General features: G+C 35.1%; 1 protein-coding gene across 1 annotated transcript in view; it reads right to left on the bottom strand.

Annotated features, from left to right (window-relative positions):
* Positions 1–25,706, bottom strand: part of LOC145665512 (pickpocket protein 28-like) — a 42,714-nt gene extending 17,008 nt beyond the window's left edge. The window contains exons 1-4 of the mRNA XM_081732818.1: positions 25,671–25,706; positions 23,007–23,227; positions 12,751–12,981; positions 7,020–7,119 (exon numbers count right to left, since the gene is read on the bottom strand). Coding sequence (XP_081588944.1) covers positions 7,020–7,119; positions 12,751–12,981; positions 23,007–23,227; positions 25,671–25,706 — 588 coding nt within the window. The remainder of the gene's footprint in view (positions 1–7,019; positions 7,120–12,750; positions 12,982–23,006; positions 23,228–25,670) is intronic.
* Between the last annotated feature and the right edge of the window lie 1,055 nt (positions 25,707–26,761).

Below are 26,761 nucleotides of genomic sequence, written 5' to 3'. Positions count from 1 at the left end.
TCATAGCAATAAAATGTGGTAAATTACCAGGGATCCTCTGAGAATGTATCGTGTCCCAGTGGTAGTGAAAGGGTTAAGATATGAGTGCAGAAACAGAACACCTGTTTCAGCTCTCCTTTCAGACCAAGTTTGTAAACAAGAATAAGGAAGACAGTCACTGCTTATAATAACTAGTAGTGTTAGATATTTAGCTTGCAGTGGTCAAGCAATCAGTGGACATTTGCATAGTACGGGTAATTTCATGTCACTCCTGGATGAAAGAAAAATGGATGTGCCTGTTCTCAGCCAATGGATTAATCGACTGGATAACTGGCTTAGTGCTGATTGAAAGAATGAAATTTTAAAGATTTTGGGACATGCAATATAGAGAGACTTGGTAGCAGAAGTTAAAGAGTCTCCACTTTATGCAATCATAGCCGACTTCACGACTGATATGTCAAAGAAAGAAGTTGTCTCTGTGTGCGCTGTATTGACTCTGATTCATCAAACCCAATAAAATATTTATGGAAATGATCACCCCATATGGCACAAAATCGGAAATAGAATTCACGATCAAAGATATTCTAACGAAACCTACCCTGAATGCAGAAAACATACGCGAACAGTATCATGATGGTGCAGCTATTATGTCAGGACGAGTGAATGGTGTGCAGAGGATAACTTCGACTCAACATCCGAAAGCTGTATACATTCATTGCAATAATCATGCAGCTGACATTGTTCTTGAACCCTGTAAAACTATCAACGAAAGTAATCCTAAATATTTGCTACCTCTTTGTCCTACTCGCTGGTATGTTAGGCGAAAATCTCTAATCAGATTTCAATCTACTACAAACGAATTCAAATTACGTTGGAAAAGAATCATCAGCAATACAAGTGGTCAAAATGACGATCAGAAAGTAATTCTGAAAGGATATTTGAAAAGAATGAACACGTTCGGAATGATATTTTTTCTGATAGTATACGTGCTTTTGTACCTTGCGGACACCTGGCGAAAGTGCTTCAAAATTCTGAAACTTCTGCTTCTGGATCTAAAAGAGCAGCAGCGATTCTATCTATAGGACACTGAGAAACCTACGAACGGACAGTGCATTTGAAAACATCTATAAGGAAGCAAAGGAAAATGAAGACAGACTATATTTAAAATTGCCCACTTCATCAAGATCAAAGAGAACACCAATTAGTTTGGAGGAGACTGATAATCCTTCTATAGCAGCTACCCAGAACCTGCATCAGATTTTCCAAAAATGTACTTCGAAATCATTGACTATTTGTAGAATGAAGTGCAGCGTCGTTTCAATCAGCCAGGCCTCAAACAACTCATAAAACTCTAGAAGATACTTTCTGAATGAGCTATATGTGCTGGTGGGCCTCTCTCAAGAGAATATTTGAAGCAGGAATTCGGAGTTCACTCGTCGGATTTTAACCAGGATAGATTATGATCTCAGCTCAGGCTGCTTCCACCTACTTTGATGACGACTGAGTCGCTGACGACCATCAGAATATTAAAAACTATTAGTGCTGAAACCACAACTGTTCGCAGCCTTCTCGTCCAAGTTGTTCGTCTAGGGACTTTCTTTCTCACCATGACACCTTCTTGAACATTTGCGAAATATCATTCAGCTATTTGCGTCATCTAAACACATATTTGAGGATGTCCATGACGCAGGAAAGATTGGCTCATCTGCTGTTGTTGCATATGTGTAGCGACCAGACTTAAACACCATTGCAAGAGAATTCATATCAAAGACAAGCGAAAGAAAAGATACTATTGGTCAATTTTGAAAAGAAATAAATGTAGAATTACGTAAATGAAAATATGCGTATTATAACCAATTATTTAAATTACAAAATAACACTTAAATTCAATATAAATTTGAATTATTTCTTATTAATTGTGTCGTACTTTATTCGTGTGAAGTGAAGTGAATATAATAAGATTAGGAAGAGAGGTGAATGTAATAAGCTGGATATACTGAAGTAAGTGTAGTAAAAATACAAATAACTCTGGATAATTAGTGTAATTGAATTTTCTATATAAATTTTATGAAGTCTTTAGTGAAAATTCCATTTTTCCATTTCTGGTACGGTCAAGTAGGTAGAAAAAAAATATATTTTCTTATTTTTTTACTTAATTATGTAGACTGTTTTATAATGTACAAGTTACTTTCTACTACAAAGTGCTACAAAGTTTGTAGTTCTAAATAGCAATTTCTAATATTAAGTGTACTGCAACACCAGTACTGGATTTTTAAAAATATAATTTTAATTTCCTCATTTCCAAGTGATTTAAATAGCTTTAAGATTCTTTAAGAGTGTCCGTGTGACCATATCCAATACAGTTAAAAATATGTATCAATATATAAAATGGTAAAATTTGTACTTACAAACAGTCATTGTGAGCAGTACAAATTTTATAATTTTATATGTTTTTAATTCTGATTTCAGTGGTTGAAAATTTCTGCACCAGACCAAAATCCAGCACAAAACTGACACGGGATTAATTAATCTAAAGATGTAAACTAAGATGCCTCTAATAGATGGAAATTTCACTCTCACGAAACTGTTTACAGCTTTATTATTATATTATTATTATTATTATTATTAATTATTATTATTATTATTATTATTATTATTATTATTATTATTATTATTAACCAATCAAATCAAATTATTGTTACATTACAAACACATATTCGTATTATCTTAACTATGTTACATTCCCGTGTCTATTTTCAAGACAGCAGTTTGCCCCCCCAGCTGAAAAATACTTCCGACGCCACTGGTTTAGCCCCTCCCTTTATCATATCCTGGATCTATCACTGTATATACAATATTATTAATAGTTTACCCTCTAATTTCTTGTGAGTTTGAAATAATATTTAATTCCTTATTTTTAATTTAAATCCACTAAGCGCATCATCTAAATCGCGCAGTCGGTAAGGTGCCTACGTATCAACTAGAAGCCCTAGGTTCGATCGGGGGCAATTTCTTCATCTCGGTTCATTGCGGCTCAGGAAAGATAGGTAGGTATTACTTTACATATTTCTGTCATAATAGAATAAAATAGCAGAATTTACCGAAATACATATTAATCCCGTTTTACTTTTTTCTTTCAGGTGTGTTAGAGTTCCTTGGATATTAACGTTCTCCTAGATTTGCGGATGTTACGGGTAAGTACAGCACATCTTTTTTTTTTTTTTATCTGCATGAGTAAGACAATAATAATACACCACCATTATTTTCAGATAAGTATGCTATTATCCAATTTCCTTATCCCTTCTCCTTGTTTCTTATGTAAGTATTTATGTGCTAGATACTAGGTTAAGTAGAGTAGAAGTAATAATAGCGTAGCTACGATTAGTTTGTAATATATGATACTTTATCTCACATCATTAAGTAATATTTCAATCATTGTATTATTATCTTAATTAATTCAGTAACCCATTATCAACGAGGGTCGTCCTTAAAGTAAAGAACCTTTTGGCATAGTTAAATAAAAACAAAAGATATCAGCACGAAACTTTATTTACAAAGCCACAGAATCTTATCTAGTTTTCTATGTAATCGCCACAGTTGCCAAGACACTTGCTATAACATGTGACCAGTTTTTCAATGCCGATTTAATACTCATCTACCGCCAAAGATTTAAACCACACTGTCACTGCTTGCTTGAGTTCTTCATCGTTTGCGAACTGTTTTCCACTCAAAAAGATTCGTGTAACGTGCTCAAAGTGAAACGTTTGTTTTCCTGATTGTTTTTTTTTTTTTTCGACTTTTTCCTTCAGTTCTTCCGTAACAAGTGATAACCTCTCACTCCGATCTTCACCATGCACGCTGGTCCTTCCTTGATTAAACATAATGCACCATTTCCTCACTAATGACTCGTTCATGGCACTATCACCATAAACATTCTTTATTTGCCTATAAATTTCAATAGGCTTAACTTTTTGCGTGTTCAGAAAACGAATGACACTGCGTACTTCACATTTGGCGGGATTTTCGATTAGCGCCGCCATTTGAATCGCTGCAAAAACAAATAGTGTGACCGCACAGCATTGGGACTCGGTTCATATTGAAATGAAGGAAGGAGCTAACTGCAGCGCATGCGATCGCAGTGGTGGGGAATCGGCGCATCGCAACTGTTCTTTACCTTCTGGACGGCCCTCCTATACAATGAATCGCTGATTTGAGAAACGTTATAAGCCAATAATGTCAATAATCCCTTAAGTCATTGGTTTGTGACGTTTTTCAACTCAGGGACACTTGTTGCAGCTCGATATTGCAAGGATCCCTACATCATGACAAGAGCACATGTCAACTCAACACAACACGTGCTATTGTTTGCAAACAGCATAGCAGACCAGAAGCCGACACGAAAAACTCCGAGGAACGCCGAAAGAAGACGGACCTCACGGAAGGACCCGAAGAGGACAGATAAAAGGCGGACCACCGAGGGACCCAGCATCAGTCGACCAACTGATCGCATAACCTTTACCTTCCTATGTCGCTGTGGACTAGGAGTACCTCTTCCTTACCCTATGTCGCACTGGACTAGGAATCCCATCTTAAATATATAATCCAAATCTAATCTACAACCTGCCAAAGTGTTCTGGAAACTGCCATGAGTGGAAGGGGCACCCGGCAAACCATTTAATATTTCTTCACTTGGTAATTGAGGAAGAGACATTGAATTAGAGACACTTGTATTTATTATATTTGTAACAAAGCTTGGTGAAGGGAAAAAGTCACCCGGTCCATCATTTGACTCTATCTATAAAGACATTCCGATATCGAATGAACTATTAGCCTGACTTCTGACATATCACAACCCAATAGTGGTGTAGCTACCCTTCAAGAATCAAACCTGCATGTAAGCTCATTTTCGGCATATGACTAACTTATGACGTTTCTCAAATCAGCGATTCATTATAACTTAATAATACAGTATTTTCTGTAACAATTGGTACGTATACCTTGCTTCTATTCATATTTGCTTAACGACCTCTTTTAATGCAATTCTTGATAGTTATTAATGCCATTTTGTATTCTATATCCATAATTTGCAGTAATTTATTCTAACCGTATTTATTTTTATATTTCAGAGCCATGCCGACATTCTACCAACTATGAATCACACACAAATATCAACTACAACCATAGCTTAGATTGCAATATTGCTATTTATAAAGGTGCCCACCCTGCCCGGTTCACGACATCGCCTTCCGTAAATTCACCTGACATGTTTCTCCAGAAAAATAGTACCTCGCTTTCGAAAATTCTGTTATTCAAACAGCCTAAATTTACACACACACACACACACACATATATATATATATATATATATATATATATATATATATATATATATATATATATATATATATATATATATATATATATATATATATAGGGTCTTTCAAAACAACACCGACAACGTTTGGGCTCTAATTCCTGACACGAAGATAAGACAAAAAGTATAGACCAACCTGGATGCAGAAATCCGTCATTTCGGAGTTACAGGCTGCCAATAATAATAATAATAATAATAATAATAATAATAATAATAATAATAATAATAATAATAATAATAAGAACTTTTAAGGTCCATAGTTCCAATACTATGGGACCCACCGTAGCCGGCTCAAGATTTCACTTAGAAACTAGTATGTGCGCTATTCAAAAATACATATTTCAGAATCCATCGGTACTCACACAATAATTTTTATAGAGAGAATTTAACTACGAGCATGTAATTTGAAGTACTCAACAACTACCTCTGTAAAAATTGTTGCGGAAATACCACAAAATTCTGAAACATAGACATTTGGATAGAGCACATACTAGTTCCTAAGTGAAGTCTTGACCCGACTAAGGTAGGTCTCATAATACCTTTAAAGTTTATTTTTCTCATGTTTTCAACAGCCTATAATTTCGAAATGGCGAATTTCTGCACCCAAGTTGGTCTATACTTTTTGTCTTATTTTTGTGTCAGGAGTCACCTCCCAAATGTTGCTATGTTGGGTTCTATATATTCTGGGTGATTCAATAAGAACGTACCAGGCCTATATCGCAGCTAATACTGCACGTAGAGCCTTCAAACAAAAAATTGCATTACCAAATCGTATGTGTAGAATGCAAAAAAAAAAAAAAAAAAAAAAATAGTAGCGAGACCAGTGGCGTATCGTGAATATCTCCAACGGGGATCATCTGCAAATTTTGACATGGAAACAGGGCTTGGTTGTGCCTCCATTGAAACAAGCGTATAATGGGAGAAACGCCGAGAGGAAACACCCTCGAACCATCTGACTTTCACCTAGTAATGCGACCATGTTGCTGCCAACGAGCAAGAAATATGCCAACGTGTTTCCTCTCGACGTTTCTCCCATTGCGCGCTTGTTTCAATGGAAGTGCAACCAACCCCTGTTTCCATGTCAAATTTTGCAGATGATCCCCGTTGGAGAGATTCACGATACGCCACTGGTGTTGCTACTATTTTTATTGCATTCTACACATACAATTTGGTAGTTCAATTGTTTGTTTTACGGCTCTATGTGCATTATTAGCTAAGATAAAGGCCTGCTACAGGTAGTCAGATACAAGTCTGCAACAACGCCTCTAGCGGTTAAATGGGAAAGGATATGACAAAGTTTGTCCTCTAAAAGTTGCATGAAATTTAATATCCTTTCGAACAATTCCAACAGTTATACCACTTTCCATTTCAAATTTTGAAGTTGCCCCCCGTTGGAGGTATTCAGGAGACGCCACTGGTCTCGCTATTATTTTTATTACATTCTACACATACGATTTGGTAACGCAACTTTATGTTTGAAGGCTCTACGTGCAGTATTAGCTGCGATATAGGCATGGCACGTTCTTATTGAATCATATATATATGTCTTTCATACGATCTGTGTAGTGTCTTAATGGGTTCAATTAATTTTATCTTATAATCCTTAAATTTCAATGACGTATCTTGCGTCACGACCCCATTGCGGGCATCTTTGTTTTATACATACCTTTATCAATTGATCGATCGTACTTTCATCCAACTCCTGATAACCCATCATTCCGCCACTACCCTTGCAAATTAACGTAAAGTTTTCATAGATCTCCATCCTTTAAAAAAAAGGGAGAAATATACTTTACATTTTAATAAATAAAAGAGAATAATGAATAATTACAGAGTTACGATAGACTATTTCAACCCCCAATATCTTTTTCTTCTATACAACGTGGCAATTAAACATGATGTCGGGTAGTGATTAATGTATGTTTTTTTTGAAGTTGATTGCTTTATCGGTTACGGGAAAGAATTGTTTACTGCTATACTCACCTATTATACAGTAGTAGTGTTCGTAAGTTTCCTCAAGAAAAATTCCGTCTACTGATAAAATTTTTTCCCTTTTCCTATTAAATTTCCCTTAGATCGTTGAGAATCCAATTCCTATGACAGGACCAAGGGCGCCCATGTCGTGATTTCCAAGGAGGGTGGCAAATATAAGCGATATTTCAAATGTAGTCTCAAATTTTGCGGTAACTATTCTAAAATATCTATTGGGTTTTCGATCTTCCGAAGCACAATTTCCTCTAAAGCGGGACAAGCGCCCCACTTTGCCCCCCCTCCTTGATGGGCGCCCTTGGACAGAAGGTATGTGAAAAGATTACTTTAGCTATAATAAAGTAAATGCCAACCACATTTGTTTTATTCATTTACTTTTTGCTTCTACTTTTTCATCTTTCTCTTGAATTTTTTCACAAAAAATACAAATATAATCAGTCAAGAATGACTGCAAGTTGTAGCAAATAATGACACACAAACTATTGCTATTATTATATAGGTTTCTTTCTGAAGAACAAAGAAAGATTTAGGCATTTATATTGGTCAATCAATAAGCACTAGAATTTCCTTGGATTTCCACGTTTTATAGAAAATTCCCTTTTTCCCTCTACCTACGAAATTTTCCTAGATTACGGAAATTTCCTTCAAACTACGAACTTTGCTCAGTAGCGTAACTAAGGTAGAGCCTTCCTATTTGAACTGTGCCCCTTCTGATGCTGCTGTCAATATGTGATTTCCCGTACCTCCCTCGAAAGAGTACAAGTTGCTGCGGCCCAGATCTTTCAATTGTTTGTTGCGGAATCGTTGCCACAATAAATATTTCACGAACTTCGCTGTCCTCTGTCTTGTTAGCCATTCTTAAGTAGCCTACGACCTTCACTCGTCAAGGTCAAGCAACTGAATGACAAATTGGCAACACAGCTGAGGTCATTCACTTCTTTTCCCTAAGAAAAGGGCGGATTTCATCCGCCAGAGGGCGGCGGGGTGGGGCCGAAGTATAGTTCGCATACTTCCCGAGGGCACAGGTGGAATAGACAGGCTCTAGCGTATGTAGGTTTCCTTAAGAAATTTTCCCTTGACTGACACAAAATTTTCCCTTTTCTTATCAAATTTCCCATAATCCGTTGAGTGTCCAATACCTATGACAGAAATGTTTAAAAATAATTTAGCTATATTAAAGGACCTACCAACCACATTTATTTTATTCATAGTTTTTCTCTTCTACTTTTTTAAAAAACAAACAAATATGACCCAGCAAGAATAGGGTCTAAGTGCAAATTATGCTACTTTGAACATACAAACAAAAACATTATTGCTATTGTATTGGTTTATTTCTGAAGAACAAACAAACAAAAAAAAATAAGCATTTACATTGGTCATTTGGTCAGCGCAAGAATTTCTCTGGATTTTGATGTTTTAACGAAAAATTCCTTTTTTCCCTCTTTGCTAAATTTATCTATGAAATTTTTCTCAAACTACGAACACTGAACTAAGAATGCATGCCCCACCTCCCCGCGAACATGTAAAAAGGGCCTCTTTTTCTATGTTCATGAAGACAAGTTAGAAAAATGCTTTGACCATGAATCTTCCATCTAGTAACTCACTGCTTTCTTTTATTATACAAAATTGAATATTATTATTATTATTATTATTATTATTATTATTATTATTATTATTATTATTATTATTATTATTATTATTATTATTATTATTATTATTACATTGTGATGTTGATGAACGGATTTATTTTGTTCTCTTGTTAGCAAGCAAAAAGTAAACTTCAATTCACTCTCAGGGTGAGATGCAATTACTCAAAAGAAAAAAAAATGTCTAAGAAATTTTGGTCTATTAAGAATATTTAAATTTTAGTGTAGAGAAAACAGTACGTTCTAGTTTGGTTTTTGCATTAAAACACGAGAGAAGATTTAGTTTCTGCATTCTGAAAAGAAAAATCTTTTTAAAAAATAAGAATCAAAGAACAACCATAGCCTTAGTGTTGTTATAGCACTATAAAAAGCTTCCTAACATTGGTTGTATTTGATACTACCAGACATTTTAGAATGCACAAATACATTCTCATACTCCAAATATTCTAGTACAATAGATTTTCATAAAATAAAGTACAATGTCATTTTCATTGTTGTACATTTAAAGTATACCCAAATTCATTCCATATTTCAGTATCTAATAACGAAAATTCATTACGAAAATAACAATAAAAACGTTGATTTTATTTAATAACCCACATAAAAATCATCATAATCATACTTGGATTTTACTTGTTCACACATGATTAGAAAAAGAGTTACATAAAACATTATACTATTTTATCACAGAATTAAGAAAATAGTGCTTCATAAATCATCAACTTCATTAATGAAAGCAGAATTGTAAGTAAGCGTGCTTATTTGAGTTAGCTCACTTGAGCACGCTCGTTCCTCGTGAGTTTCACCATGAGCTAACTCGTTTTGAAAAATGTGAACTAACTTAAGTTTAACTTGAACGTTCATTATCAAGCTGAACATCAAATAATATTTTTTACAAAATAATGTAATCGTCCATTTGTACTTACGTCTGCGTTATCCGATCTCTGAGAAGAGATTTTAAATACTAATTTGTCTTTAAACAAATGATGCAGGTTAGGGAGGTTAGCGCTAGAAATAAGCTCGAGACGACTGAAAATGCATTTGTTGCAAGTGATATTTGTTTAGTTGGAGGAATTAATTATATTTTTTAATGTTTGTCCTAAATTATAACGATAGTTATTTGAATAATATTGCAGAAAATTCTCTGACAAAAGTCGACACTTAAGAGTAATTGTCTTTGGCCCTGGATGAGTCAACATATGTTTCAGATATTGTTCAGGTGTTACTTTTTATTCGAAAGATAGGTAAAAATTATGAAGTGTATGAAGAACTTCATGACATTCATAATATTCACGGTACGATTACTGGAGAAGATAATTTTAATGGAGTTCAAGTTCAGAAAAACAATGTTCAATAAAAAAAATGAATGAGTAACTACTGATAGTGGTAAAAAATTGTGTAGATAAAATCCAAGGTGTCGTTGCTTCCGTATCAAAGGCAGTAGAAAATGACGATGGTTCAAAACCAGTAATCGCACATTGCGTCATCCATCAACAGTCTGTGTGGAAAATGTTTGAATACGTCAGAAGTTTTAAAGCCAGTCATGTCCAGGGCCGTAACTTGCGGGGGGCAGGGGAACAACTGTTCCCAGGGAAGCTCACCACCATTCGAGGGGGCCCATTTTAAGATAAAATTTTCTTACTCCATATTCGATACGAACATGAAATTATAAATGAAGCGTCAAGTAGGTTCATTACATTACATAAACTAAACAGCACACAAAAGGTAAATAAAACAAAAATGAGTCGTGGGTCCATTTCAGTAAATAAAAATGGCTACTATTAGGGGCCCTAGAAATAATATTTATTCGTGTGACTTTGAGATTTGTCAATATTGTCCCCTTAAATAATTTGTCATGTATGGAACGGGCCTAGGAGTGTAATTAACGGCACCGCAAACCTTGCCGTGCGGGAGGGCCAACAGACTTCGGGGGCCCATAAAGAGTAAGAGAAAGTTGGAAAGAGGGGGCCCAAGAATTAGAACAACTTTTTCTAGGAGGCCCAAATACGCGTAAAAGTGCATGCCCCCAGAAAAAAAAGTCTAAGTTACGGCGCTGGTCATGTCAGTTGTTAATTATATCAAATCACATTAGCACTCTATCGTCGTCAATTCCGCGAGTTTATTGAAGAGATTGGAGAAAATGATTTACCACATTACAGTTCAGTACGCTAGTTGAACTACGGAAACGTTCTAACACCATTTTCATAGCTCTGAACAATGCAAAATTTTCTTGAATGAAAAGAATTGTCCTCTGGCTAACTTATGGAACAATTGGTAGTTATGGAAGTTAGCAAATGCTCATAAGTTAACTTGGATATGTGACTGTTTTCTGTATACTTCATGTTGGAGATCTTTTTCAAACAGATAAGTTGTTCCGAAAGTGGACAGAATGCCACGAGCAAATTTATGCTACTATTTAAACTGTGTGAGCGGAAGCTTCTTATACAATTCTAGCAATGATGAATTTAAATGTTGTTTTCTTTAGAAATATCGCCACATTGCAAATCAATACTGAAAATAAGTCCAATTCCTCAAGTATTACTAAACAACTAATAGCATGTAAGCTTGTAGTCAAGTAGATGTCTTGAAAGTAAGGTGTAGTATTCTAACATTCCTGACGTCTTCTCGACATTCCACACATTATACTTGCCCCATGACATTCAGCTTGTAGTGGAAACTTTAAGAATGATGAAAATATCCACAGCACCCCTTGGATTTCAGTGGAATGTGCCTGTTACAGTAGAAACTTTAAGGATATTGGAAATATCAACGGGATTTCTCGGTATTTCAATGCAATGTGCCTGTCACAATAGAAACTTTAAAGATAATGGAAATATTCACGATATTTCCCTTGGTTTTCAACAGGATGTCTCTGTAACAGTGGAAACTTTAAAGATAATGGAAATATTCACGATATTTCCCTTGGCTTTCAACAGGATGTCTCTGTAACAGTAGAAACTTTAAAGATAATGGAAATATTCACGATATTTCCCTTGGTTTTCAACAGGATGTCTCTGTAACAGTAGAAACTTTAAAGATAATGGAAATATCCACAGCACTTCTTGGATTTCAACAGGATGTGTCTGTCACAGTAGAAACTTTAAAGATAATGGAAATATCCACGAAATTTCCCTTGGATTTCAATAGGATGTCTCTGTAACAGTAGGAACTTTAAAGATAATGGAAATATCCCCAGCACTCCTTAGATTTCAATGGAATGTGCCTGTCACAGTAGAAGCTTTATGGATATAGGAATTATCAACGGGATTTCCCTTGGATTTCAACAGGATCTGTCTGTCGCAGTAGAAACTGTAAAGATAATGGAAATATCAACAGCACTCATTGGATTTCAATGGGATGTGTCTGTCACAGTAGAAACTTTAAAGATAATGGAAATATCCACGAAATTTCCCTTGGATTTCAATAGGATGTCTCTGTCAGAGTAGAAACTTTAAAGATAATGGAAATATCCAAAAGAGTTCCTTTGGATTTCAGTGGGATGTGGTTATCATAGGCTATTCGTTTGCTTTCGTTCGCTGATGTTCTCTTAGGCCCAATTCTTTCCTGAATTTTACGAAACAAATCTCTTCGAGGAAGCATACCTATCAAAGGGGCAACCTGTAACAATAAATTTAGGTTATTAAGAGTTGAACTTTGTCGATAAAATACCATTTTCTTGCCATAATAAAATATATATCCTGGACTGTTCTTGATCTGCCCGATTGAATATTATACGTACACGGAAAATAACATTGTACTTACTCTTTGGGATCTTCTCCATAGTTTTGCACAATTCCTGTGAGGTTGATTTTGGTGTTGTCGACTTTAAGTTCACTGCAGATGGTGACAGCTGGGAATGGAACATCATAAATTGGAACAGTGCTACCAGAGAATGTGACCAGAACCGGTGAGCTATTCCATTTAATCCAAATTTCTTGGATTAAATATATACACGCAACTAAAGAAATTCCCATAAATAGAATCCATGATATTCTAGGGAAAAAAAAAGCTTTCAATTACATCAATGTTTTCAATTTTCATTGATTTATTTGTTTTGAGATTAGAACCACAGATAAAAATTAAATTAAAGATATGTAAAACATCTCTCAAAGTTATTAAATGGAGAAAATTAATTCTTAATGTAACAGCCATCTTCAGAAATATTCGTTTGTCTTTCCATTCAATGGTCTCAACTCACATTCATGGATAAAAGGTTGTAAGGACCAACAATTAAATTTAAAATTGTTAAAATTAAATCAAATTACTTAATTAGCAGTAATCTCAATATGAGAAAGTAATTAAATAGAATAGTCTATTCGCGTAATTCGCATATGCTATGGTTAAAAGTTATACAGCATTTTCGTACTGCAAACTTACACTTTTTGGAAGAGGAACACGGTGGCTACGCGCAGCCAGAGCCGTAGCTAAGGGGGGGCCAGCGGGGCGCCCGCCCCGGGCGCTGACAGCAAGGGGGCGCCGCACGAGCAAGGAAAAAGAAAAAGTGGTGTTGAACATGAGTAAAAGACGAGTCGCCCCCAGAAAGTATTGGCGCCCTATTAGATAAATATTGCTGTAGGTTATCAATGAAATACATAGATTTCTTAAAAATTTTCTTGCTCGCTTCGCTCGCAATGCAAGAGTTTAAATAAGTCACAACAAGTTTTTACTTATTACTTGAAGATTTATTATACATGATTTCTTAATGACATGTGATATACAAGGTGCCGAGTAATGACTTATAGTGTACGCATGAGCATTTTCAAAATCAGAAACGAGCAAAGTCGTGTTCGGCGTTTTGACAGTGATGAATTTGCTGACTTCAAAACGTTTTTCTACCCAATCGGATTAATCACGACGCACAGTGGGGCCAAAGCACTGAATTCTTGGCAAAAATAAGAATTCGCAATATGAAGCGGAAAATTGAAATCAGTTAGTTCGGCGTATGTAGTGGCTACAATAATGTTATTTCGACATTATTTAATCAAAAACATAGAGTTTTACAACATAAAAGGAAATATCCCTTATATTCGCGCCTAAATTATATAACAGATTATATGATTGGCCTAAAGAAACGCGTGGGCAATATGCTTTGATTTGGCAATTTACGATTGGCTTATATTCTTATGTATGAAAGGAAAGAGTGTACTTATTCATTTTACAACTGAAGAGTAATAAAATTGAAGGAAAGTTCTTGCTTCTCAAAATTATCTCAAAGTTGTGGAGGATTCGTTATGACAATGAAGATGCAAGGACCTTCAATACATAAAAATTATCTCATCACAAGTTCTCGATATGAATATATTATCAGATACATTACACGTATTATGATTTACAAGCATCAGTAACCTGTTCAGGTTGTTTCATATATTGCATCGTGCATTATGTGAGCTCATTTCATAGCTTGATTGGAACACTCTGAGCTGGAGTGAGCGGAGGCTCATTACAGTTGATCCCAATGTCACTTCTGTGCATGCATCACAAAAACACAATACTGAATTGCTCAACACCATTTTAATATCGTTCATAGATTGTTTAGCATTGGCGTTTCAAAATGTCGCCACCATTAATCAAATATGCTTGACTAGAGTTTAGTTCTGTTGGTGAATGACAGAGAAGTATGACTAGATGTTGGAAACAAGATGGGTCTGGGGGCAAAATTCCCAGAATCGACCTATATTCAACTTTGTCACTGCGTGCATGTCTAATAACCTAACACTTGTTCTCACATTCATCCCAGCTCAATTCAAAAGCAGCATTGCATCCAGAATGCGGTTTTCCTCAAACATTTTCATGTGCTATATTTTCCAAACGTGCAAATATATGCAGGTTTTCTCTTTGCATACAGTAAGAACAATGTTTCTGTTACGACATATTAAAAAATCACAGACATATTATGCCATATTTTCTAGTAAAATGCCATTCTATCGTTTGACCATACTTTATATGTTTTCAGTACCACAGCACTTTCCAAGTATGATATTAAGTAGGGGATTATCATAAGGATATGATAATGATATTAGCATCATTGCTAATAGGATTATTGACTACACATCACATCAATATTCTAAATATACAAAACGATACATACATGTCGGTCGTGTCGCCATGTTTACCAGTCACTGAATATCTACACGCAATGTAGAAATAGTCGCATTCAAAATCAATTTCCTATCTTCTCTCCGGCTTCAGCGGATAACCAAATTTACACGTCCCATGAGTTCATTGTAAGTTGCTAACACTTATTTTCCTGTACACTATCTTACGTACACTATTAAGGCTTCATTATAACAAATTATATCAAGTCAATCTTTTACTTCATTCTTCGAGTTTTTGCTAAGAATTGCCTGGTTCGGCCCCACTGTGCGACGGTGAGAATGAAGGTATGAAAGTGAGAAGAGTGAAGAGACACATTCAAGCTGCTGTTTGTGCGATAATATTAAAAATAAAGGTAAACGAGGGGAACAATAACATTTTCGAACTTCAAGCAGTTGTAGAATAGGGACTTAAGGGATCAGAACTTAGCCCAAAGAAGTTCAACTTTTTTAGATACTAATCACTACCAATGATTTATTTTAAAATTCCATTAACATATGAAATTCTTCCAGTTTGAAGGAATTTATTGGGGTCATTTTTTCATCAACTTTTTGTATTGTCAACATATTATTTTGTGCATACGTGTCTAGTTGTGTGATGTTTTTATCTATCTACATACATACAAAACATAAGTAGGCACACTCTTAATATAAGTACGTGTTAGTGTATTTTAATATGTTAATTAATAATAAGTAGCTTAAATTCGGAACTTTCATTCATTAAGAAATTAAGTAATTACTATAATTTCAGACATATGTAGTAGCCAAAGTATATTTTGGATTTTAAGTACAAACATTGAACATATTCTTCACCTCCATCGATCAATATTTAGATATTCACAAAGAAGGCTCCTTCTGAATTTCCATTACATTTCACAAAATATTTTTTACTGTAAAAAGATCGAAATTAAAATGCTATTGATGTGGTCACATACAGAATAAAATTAAAATGTTTACAATTATTATTGGAAATTAATACTGTCACCCATTTCGAACAATTTAGAAGCACATAGTTTTTAATGTATTGAAATATAATTTCTTATCGATAGTATTAAACGTTGTACATAGTAGTAATTTTCCTGAACTGTTCTCCTAGTGAATTTGTATACAACCAAACGTAGTTTTGTCAATCTTAACAAAAAGTCCAAAATAAGACTCTTGAAAACAAGCTCTTATTTGAAAAAGAATACATAATGATCGTTTTTAGTTGTTGCAATGGTCTTTCCAAGAAGATTTATAAAAATTCAGCATAGCATCACAACAAAAGCTGCTTTTCTTATATATATATATATATATATATATATATATATATATATATATATATATATATATATATATATATATATATATATAATGATTGGTAAGATTAGTAAGATGAGTGTAGGGGCGCCGAATTCTACTTCGCCCCGGGCGCCGAAATATCTAGCTACGGCTCTGCGCGCAGCCGGTAGTAACTGGCAATAACCGAGTAGTCTCAGGCGTTCGGCTTCCGATTACGAGATGCAAACCATAATGGATTCGAGTCTCACTGAAGAGTATAGACATTTTTAAGGGTTCTCGGGGTTTCTGTGTTCGTCTTCCCGTCGTAGTGGATTAAGTAGAATATTAAATATGAATAATTAAAAGCCTGTGGAGACAAGTGACCCTGGTTGAAGCGAATTGCTAGTTTAAAAACTGATACGGTGTTTACCTCTGTTCCTGTTTGATCCCAGTCAAGGTTGCCAGATCTTTTAGAGAGAGAGAGAGACGAAAAAGATTTTATCATATTTAGGCAAGAAAAAAGGATTTTTTTTACTATATTTAGGAAAGAAAATGAACTTTTTACGATATTTGGGGAAGAAAAGGGAAATTTTTTACGATATTTAGGTAAGAAAATGAAGATTTTACGATATTTAGGAAGAAAATGAAAATTTTACGATATTTACGGAAGAAAAAGAAATATTTTACCATATTTACAGAAGAAAAGGAAGATTTTGCAGTAATTAGAAAAGAAAAGGAAGATTTTACTATATATAGGGAATAAAAAGGAATATTTTGTGGTACTTAGAGAAGAAAAAAGAAAATTTTACTGTATTTAGGGAAGCAAAAGGAAGATTTTATGATATTTATTGAAGAATAGAAAGATTTCATGGTAATTAGGGAAGAAAACGAAGATTTTACGATATTTAGGGAAGAAAAGGAAGATGTGTGGTAATAAAATTCACTTGCAATAAACCGTGTAGTCCCGTTTGGCCGAATCCCGTTTCGCCGAACGACCTTACAGCTATTTAGATCAAAACTCTTATAAAATCTTATCTTCGGCGAAACGGGATATCTCGTTTGGCCAAATCCCCTTTCGCCGAAAATGGAGTTAGGGAAATCTTGACCTGTTTGAGGGATTTTTCCTTGAGAGTCAGGGAAAGAGTTTCCTTAACGGATTGAAACAATTTCGTGCACAACGACAAGTAAAACTCGAACTAGCCTCCCTTTCATTATCAGCCTTTTAACACATGTATGATATCACATAATGAGGTTCGAATGGTTTTTATCATGTCACTTTGAGGTGAAACTTAGGAGAGGGGGAAGGGGAGAGACATTTAAAAATGATCGAAAATTTCCTATATTAATATTGAATCCATAACTTTTGGGGTTGCTGACATGAAGGGTGACACTTCCGCTCCTGTTTAAACCCAAATTCAGCCCCGCAACTTGGAGGAGGAGGAAGGGGAGATATAAAAATGATGAAAATTACCAATATTAGTGTCGAATTCATAGTTTTCGGGGTCGCTGAGATGAACAGTGATATATCTGATGCTGTTTAAATCCATGCCACTAAAAACAAAAATAGCATATTTCACGAGTACCGAACACATGAGATAAGGAGTTGTGGATTTAATTTTTTTTATTTTAACCCAGCGAAGCGGGTAATCGATGCTACTTAATTCTATATCTCAAGAATAAGACACCTCCGTCGCTGATAATTCTTAAAGTGATTGATAGATCTCGTAAAATCATATAAAAGGTGCCAGTGTTAAGTCAAAAAGGCAATTTTTGAGACACACCTATTGATTATTCCAAAAGCGATACGGCTTGTCATTGAATAATATTTTGGTTAAATAAAAAACAAAAGTTTAATAATTAATCATAATTTTGGGCTCCATCTCATTAACCATACTATTAATCAGAATTTTGGGCTATATCTCATTAACCATACTGTTAATCATAATTTTGGGCTATATTTCATTAATCATTGTTACTCATAATTCTGGACTATATCTCTTTAACCATACTGTTAATCATAATTTTGGGCTATATCTCATTAGCCATAATGTTCATCATAATTTTGAGCTATATCTCATTAATCACTGTTACCCATAATTCTCTCTTTAAACATACTGTTAATTATAATTTTGGGCTATATCTCATTAACCATAAGTGTTTATCATAATTTTGGGTTATATTTCATTAACCATACTGCTCATTATAATTTTGGTCTATATCTCTTTAACCATACAGTTCATCATAATTTGGGACTATATCTCATTAACCATACTGTTCATCATAATTTTGGTCTATATCTCATTAACCATACTGTTCATCATAATTTGGGACTATATCTCATTAACCATACTGTTCATCATAATTTGGGACTATATCTCATTAACCATACTGTTCATCATAATTTGGGACTATATCTCATTAACCATACTGTTCATCATAATTTGGGACTATATCTCATTAACCACACTGTTCATCATAATTTGGGACTATATCTCATTAACCATACTGTTCATCATAATTTGGGACTATATCTCATTAACCATAAAGTTCATCACAATTTGGGACTATATCTCATTAACCATACTGTTCATCATAATTTGGGACTATATCTCATTAACCATACTGTTCATCATAATTTGGGACTATATCTCATTAACCACACTGTTCATCATAATTTGGGACTATATCTCATTAACCATACTGTTCATCATAATTTGGGACTATATTTCATTAACCATACAGTTCATCACAATTTGGGACTATATCTCATTAACCATACTGTTCATCATAATTTGGGACTATATCTCATTAACCATACTGTTCATCATAATTTGGGACTATATCTCATTAACCATACAGTTCATCATAATTTGGGACTATATCTCATTAACCAAACTGTTCATCTTAATTTGGGACTATATCTCATTAACCATACTGTTCATCATAATTTGGGACTATATCTCATTAACCATACTGTTCATCATAATTTGGGACTATATCTCATTAACCATACTGTTCATCATAATTTGGGACTATATCTCATTAACCATACTGTTCATCATAATTTGGGACTATATCTCATTAACCATACTGTTCATCATAATTTGGGACTATATCTCATTAACCATACTGTTCATCATAATTTGGGACTATATCTCATTAACCATACAGTTCATCATAATTTGGGACTATATCTCATTAACCACACTGTTCATCATAATTTGGGACTATATCTCATTAACCATACTGTTCATCATAATTTGGGACTATATCTCATTAACCATACTGTTCATCATAATTTGGAACTATATCTCATTAACCATACAATTCATCATAATTTGGGACTATATCTCATTAGCCATAATGTTCATCATAATTTTGAGCTATATCTCATTAATCACTGTTACCCATAATTCTCTCTTTAAACATACTGTTAATCATAATTTTGGGCTATATCTCATTAACCATAAGTGTTTATCATAATTTTGGGTTATATTTCATTAACCATACTGCTCATCATACTTTTGGTCTATATCTCTTTAACCATACAGTTCATTATAATTTGGGACTATATCTCATTAACCATACTGTTCATCATAATTTGGGACTATATCTCATTAACCATACTGTTCATCATAATTTGGGACTATATCTCATTAACCATACTGTTCATCATAATTTGGGACTATATCTCATTAACCATACTGTTCATCATAATTTGGGACTATATCTCATTAACCATACAGTTCATCATAATTTGGGACTATATCTCATTAACCATACTGTTCATCATAATTTGGGACTATATCTCATTAACCATACTGTTCATCATAATTTGGGACTATATCTCATTAACCATACTGTTCATCATAATTTGGGACTATATCTCATTAACCATACAGTTCATCATAATTTGGGACTATATCTTATTAACCATACTGTTCATCATAATTCGAAAAACAGAAACGTGGTGAACTAGGGAATACGATTTTGCATGTGATATCTTTATCACAACTCATCTATCTGCTTTCGATTTGCAACTCTGGATAGATTTATCGTTTTTTGCGGGTTCTGTAAATAGCGGCATACCAAAAGCAGATAGGTAAATTGTGGTAAAGGTACCACATACAAAATCATATTGTCTAGTTCACTACGTTTCTGCTTTTCGAATATTTTTAGTTGTTTTGAAGATATTACAGAAAAAAATCTAAAATTAGAGGTAGTTAAATTTCGCTGTAGTGAAGACCCTTAACCACAAAGGTAACAGATGAAAATTGTGTAACGTTCAGTGTTGTCAGCTTACTAGAATAGAAATGGTGGGCATTTCAAAAGTTGCGTTTATTATGGTATACCCAGGGTTGCCAACTCGCCGGTTTTTCACCCGCCTGGCCGGAAATATTGCTGTTATTTTGATTAAAGCCGGTGACCGGTACAAACTTCTTACCAGTCCCTTTATGACCGGTTTATTCAAATTTGTATCTAGTTCGAAGCAATTTCATCTAGTCGAAGAATAGATTTAAAAAGTAACTTTCATTCTGTAAATCCAAAACTCTCACCTTTCACCATCCATCAACGATTAACATATTTTGTTCGTCGGTTTAGATAATTTTAAAGAGATGACAGGGATTGTATCAGGGAAAATTTAAAATTTACTTGTAAGGAACTTACAAGTATACATTTACTAAGAGTGAAAAAGGACTTTTTAAAGCAATTTCCTGTAGTTCAAGTATAAATTTAAAGAATAAATTTCATTTTCCAAATCCAAAATTGGGACGTAAAGATTCATATACTTCTCTTCGTCTGTTTCGGAAATTTTAAAGAAGCGGCAGTTACTGGTAAATACAATAAAATGATCAATGCCAATTTCATTTTCCGATTTATAGCACAATGTATCTATTAAGCTTATTAGTGAATGTACTAAGAATATACAGAATACAGGTACTAATGCACTTTTGTTCACGATAGTACATTTCCTTTCCATGGATGGGTCCGAGCAGAGATACTTCACACTTAGACCTAAGTCATAGAGAATTTTGAGCGGGTGCCGATTTTTTTTTATTTCCAGAGTTGGCAACCCTAGCTACACCTTAAACTTCAGTTATAAGTCTCTCCTTAATAGGTAGTATGGCTCTCGTTTACCATTAGCTTTTAAGTTTTATAAAGTAATTAGTTTTTATCAATTTTCTGGAATACTTAACATAAATACACAGACCAATATCATTTTGTTCTTTCAGAGATATCTAATGATACGTATACTTTATACCAAAGTTGTTTTATGCACGAAAAATAAACTCAATCACAAAGCAACGTTGGAGCGGCCATTTTCTTTACTTGCGGAAGGTTTATCCAGTGGCGTATTTAGGGGGGGGGCTTCCGGGCTTAAGCCCCCCCCCCCGAAATCTTACTTACTATAGTAAAGTATATGAAATATCCTGCAGAATTTTCACATTTTCAGGCAAAGCCTCCCCCGAAAGTTAGCCCGAAACAAAATCGTAAATACGCCACTGGGTTTATCTAATGTTGTATACAAGAATTACAAAGCACATTAAATAGTTTTAATAGTTCCATAGTCAATAGCGATAAAAATTCAATTTCTACCGATGTGATTTGACTCAAGAGGCTTACTAAAAGCAGCAGAATTTGTTCCTGTTGTGTTTGTGATACGACTCGCTCGGGATAGTAATACTCCCGGAAGTACGTTTCTTTCGTGCGATAAGTTGGTCACAATTTATATCATGGGGGTCAAGGTGGAACAAAACGAGTCCTACGAGGCTTCTAACCAGTTCCTACTAATACTCCTATTACTATTACTACCACTTCTCCTCCTCCTCCTCCTCCTCCTCCTCCTCTTAGTACTACTACTACTACTACTTCGTAAATGTACAAAAGTAAATAAATCAGTTTTTGAGTGTTGTTTTCATCTTATTTTAATGAAAAAAGTGTTATGAAAATTTAAAAAAATAAATAAAAAACTTTCCTGGGGTCGGGTTTGAACCCACGCCAAAAGTAATCTTTGTTATTCGCCTGTAGCGCTAGCACGCTCGGCTACGAGGACCGACAGCAGCAAATGTTTGATTTCTGCTATATGTATGCAACGTGGCAAGAAACGGATAACGCCAACCAATCAGAACCGGGTATTTAGATCCTATTTCCGATAGTATTACTCTTCCGAGCTAGCCCTTTTGTGATGCCAAGAGAAACACCGATGACAGTGCCACTATTTCTCGAATTTGATTAGCTCTTACTTGTTCAGCTCATTAAAAAAAGGAAAATATTTGGACATGTTTCTTGTCTGTGTAACAAAGCTTCAACGGTCATAATCCAGAACAGAATTAATCTTCTTAGTGTAAAATGGCTAATAATAATAATAATAATAATAATAATAATAATAATAATAATAATAATAATAATAATAATAATAATAATAATAATAATAAAATAATAATCTCATCACGTGAATCAACAGTGGCGTATTTAGGATTTTGTTTCTGGGGGAGCTATGCACAAGACGTGAATAAGCATTTATATTTTTTCGTTTTAGGTGCCGACAAATTTTAATGAAGTTACGCATATAACAAATTTATTTCCGGGGGGGGGGCTTGAACCCGAGAGCCCTCCGCCTAAATACGCCACAGTGAATCAACAATCTCATAATAGTAAACTTACTTCTCAAACCAGTGTAATTTCTTCTCTCCGAGGTATTGAAATCCATGAAGACTAGAATGTTCACAATATTCCTTAAAATATTCAACACTGGTCACACATATTTTACATTTATGCAAACATTTTCTTCTCTGGTTCTTCTCATCATCGCTAGGCGTTATGGCATCAAAGTTGGTCGTCAGTTTTGTTGGCAACTTTTTTAAATAGTCTTCGGACATTGTTAACTGAAAAAAGAGAGAAAAATCAGCATCATATAACTCTTAAAAACAAAATTATTCAGTTAGCTTGCATCAGAAGCAGGAGTGAAAGAGGGGGAACGCGGGTGTACGTCGTTACCCCACTTCCAAAAAGAATATATATGGTGTTTTTTCCACTTCCTAGAGTACGTATGTTTTACCTTAGCACGCTTCCCGCCTAAAGGCTGGATCTGTCTGCAACACGTTCTTGTCACGCTGCAGCTAAGTTTCGTGTTACAATACGCTAGGAAACACATTAAAACGACACTCACAAGTCCCTGTAACACGCTTGTTCGCGTGTGGCAACTATAACCACTTCAAATACCCGCCAAATAGCAATGACCTCATTTGATGGGCTGACTGACAACTAACGTCACTTAAACGACAAAGCCAATGAGACGGCTATTGGATTAAAATGTTCACGTGAGTGTCAGCAGAAAGTAGTTTAACCCTTTCCCCTCGAATTTGTTTTGACACAGTAAGCTGTACAGCTCGGATTTATTTTGAGATATACCCAGTACTTGAGTCGGCCAATACAAAGTACTTGAGCCCCATTTGGTTGGCTTCTGTGGGTTGTAGCACTTAAAAACTATTCTTCCTTTGAACCCCACTGTACTTTCATCAATGATTACATTTTGTCCTGGCACAAAAAATTCCCTAAACTTGTCAAGATGTTCCACAATGTTTATTATCTTTGAACCCCTTGCAGGAACACCTTGTTGCATCTGAGGTGCTGGGGGGCACAAGTGAAGCATCCAAAAAATTTGAAAAAAACTATCGCGGTTGAAAATATCCTTATAAAATGAACATTTGTCCAACCATTCCTCTGAAAAGTAATCTTGTATGTTTGGTTTAGGATTTAATGCCATATTTAGTATTACACCCAAAAATGCCTTCAGTTCAGGAACTGTCATGTCATGCCAAGTGGACCAAACGGACATTTTTTGTAGTGGCATTTGTATCTTAGACTTAGCATAACTGTTTGTTTCATTTGTAATTTCCTCAAGCAAAGTGTCACTAAAAAATAATTAGAAAAATTCAATTTCTGTAGTTGGCCTTCCAACAACTGGTGGTTTATACCCGGAATTTGCTGTGAAGGGTATTTTTTGGAAAGTCTGCGTCATTATTGCCATAGGGAGTCCAATTGTCCCTTGTCAACACATCACCTGTCACTTGGTCATCATTTTCATTAGAATCGGAAGATTTATCACCACTACTTTCTTCACTCAAACTCTCATTATCTAAATATTTGCTACCACTATCAGTGAAATCGGTATCTAAGGAGTTGAATAGACGGGCAAAGGATGGCAGAAGTTGTCGACTAAATCATACAAGCGGGGCTCGGTCGACATGCGAGTAATTAAAGCGTCACAATTAGTGCGGGGTAGCCCCGACATACGAGCGGAAAGGAAAATCTCGAATGTCGGGGATCTCGCCGCATTCGAGGTGAAAGTCAAGGATCTTATAAATAGAGGATCTGCCCTTACAATAAAATCTTGAAGCCATACGTCACAGTTTCGCCACCCCTACTCTGCCCACTCCGCCCAATAGGATCGCAATGTTTTGAGCTAACAAACATGGCGGAAACGAAGGTAGCCAATCAAACGATGACAGAAACGAGAATAGCCAATCAGACGTGCCGATGTTCGTTTGTTTTTTGGCTTCATCGATTTAATAGGATGAAAATACATATGGGCAGATCCTCTATTTATAACATCCTTGGTGAAAGTGTTAAAAGCCAACCAAGTGCACTGGCGGGAAGCGTGCCAAGATAAAACAAACGTACTCTAAAAATACAATGGGCAAAGTTAGGCACAGAGGACGGCATGACGTCGTGCGTCCCCTTACCATTTCAGATCCACTTTTACCTTTGATCAGAATGGAATCCCAACCTCTGAACCAACAACTTCCAACTGGATGCTAAGTGACGTCACAGTTTGCTACTTCAATTCTCAGCAAAGCCACACACTAAGAACGAAAAGTAGATTAAAGAAGAAGCGTTGATAAAAGCCAGTGTTGTTAGGCCAACATGAAACATTACTGTCACAGTTAATGGATTTCCAGGTACGTAACTCATGAATCAACGACTACTCGGTCACTGCTAATACTTATTTTATTTCATTCCACTACTTTCTCCCCTCCCTTCCTAATTTTGCATCTTATATTTGCTCTTTCTCCAATTATAAATGCGTTCTTCTACGTCATACATTCAGGGGTAATCATCTTAAGCGAAGTACCCTAATTTTCCACACACCGCAAAATTTCCCATTTTTCCTCCTCGAAAATACAATTTTCCTCCAAGAATTATCATCCTGCCCCCAAATTTATCACTCCTTCCCTCAAAAATTACCATTGTGCTCTCAAATTTACCAATCTTTCTCTAAATTTACAATTCTACCTCAAATGAAATATTCTTCCTCCCCAAAGTTACCATTCTTTTCTCCAAAAAATTACCATTCTGCCCCATATTTACAGTTCTTCTTTCAAATTTACCAATATTCCTCCAAATTCACCATTCTACCCCAAATGTAATATTCTTCCTCCCCAAAGTTACCATTCATTTCCTCCAAAAATTAACATTCTTCCCCCATATTTACAGTTCTTGTTTCAAATTTACCAATATTCCTCCAAATTTAACATTCTATCCCAAATGTAATATTCTTCCTCCCCAAATTTACCATTCTTTCCCCCAAAAAATTAACATTCTGCTCCCATTTTTACAGTTCTTTCAAATTTACCAATATTCCTCCAAATTTACCATCCTATCCCAAATGTAATATTCTTCCTCCCCAAAGTTACCATTTTTCCCCAAAAAAAATTAACATTCTGCCCCCATATTTACAGTTCTTCTTTCAAATTTACCAATATTCCTCCAAATCTACCATTCTACCCCAAATGTAATATTCTTTCTCCCCAAAGTTACCATTCTTTCCCCCCCCAAAAAAATTAACATTCTGCCCCCATATTTACAGTTCTTCTTTCAAATTTACCAATATTCCTCCAAATTTACCATCCTATCCCAAATGTAATATTCTTCCTCCCCAAAGTTACCATTCTTTCCCCCAAAAAATTACCATTCTGCCCCCATATTTACAGTTCTTCTTTCAAATTTACCAATATTCCTCCAAATCTACCATTCTACCCCAAATGTAATATTCTTCCTCCCCAAAGTTACCATTCTTTTTGCCCAAAAATTATCATTCTGCCCCCATATTTACAGTTCTTCTTTCAAATTTACCAATATTCCTCCAAATTTACCATTCTACCCCAAATGTAATATTCTTCCTCCCCAAATTTGCCATTCTCCCAAAATAAAAAATACATTTTGCCCCGAATTTTCCACTTCTCCCTAAATTTACCATTCTGTCCCCAAAATTACCATCCCTTTCCCAAATAACCACCAAATAGATACACACGGAGACACCGTAATATAGTGGTTACAGCGTTGGACTCACGTCCGCGCGATCCCGGGTTGATTCCCAGTTGACGCTTTCCAATTCTCGGCGTCCACCAAGCGTCGTG

This window comes from Thermobia domestica, chromosome 11 (assembly GCF_964235325.1).
Source record: "Thermobia domestica chromosome 11, izTheDome1.hap1.1, whole genome shotgun sequence".
In the NCBI taxonomy this organism is placed as follows: Eukaryota; Metazoa; Arthropoda; class Insecta; order Zygentoma; family Lepismatidae; genus Thermobia; species Thermobia domestica.
Note: the sequence above shows the minus strand (reverse complement) of the source record. Positions and strands in the feature narration are given on the sequence as shown.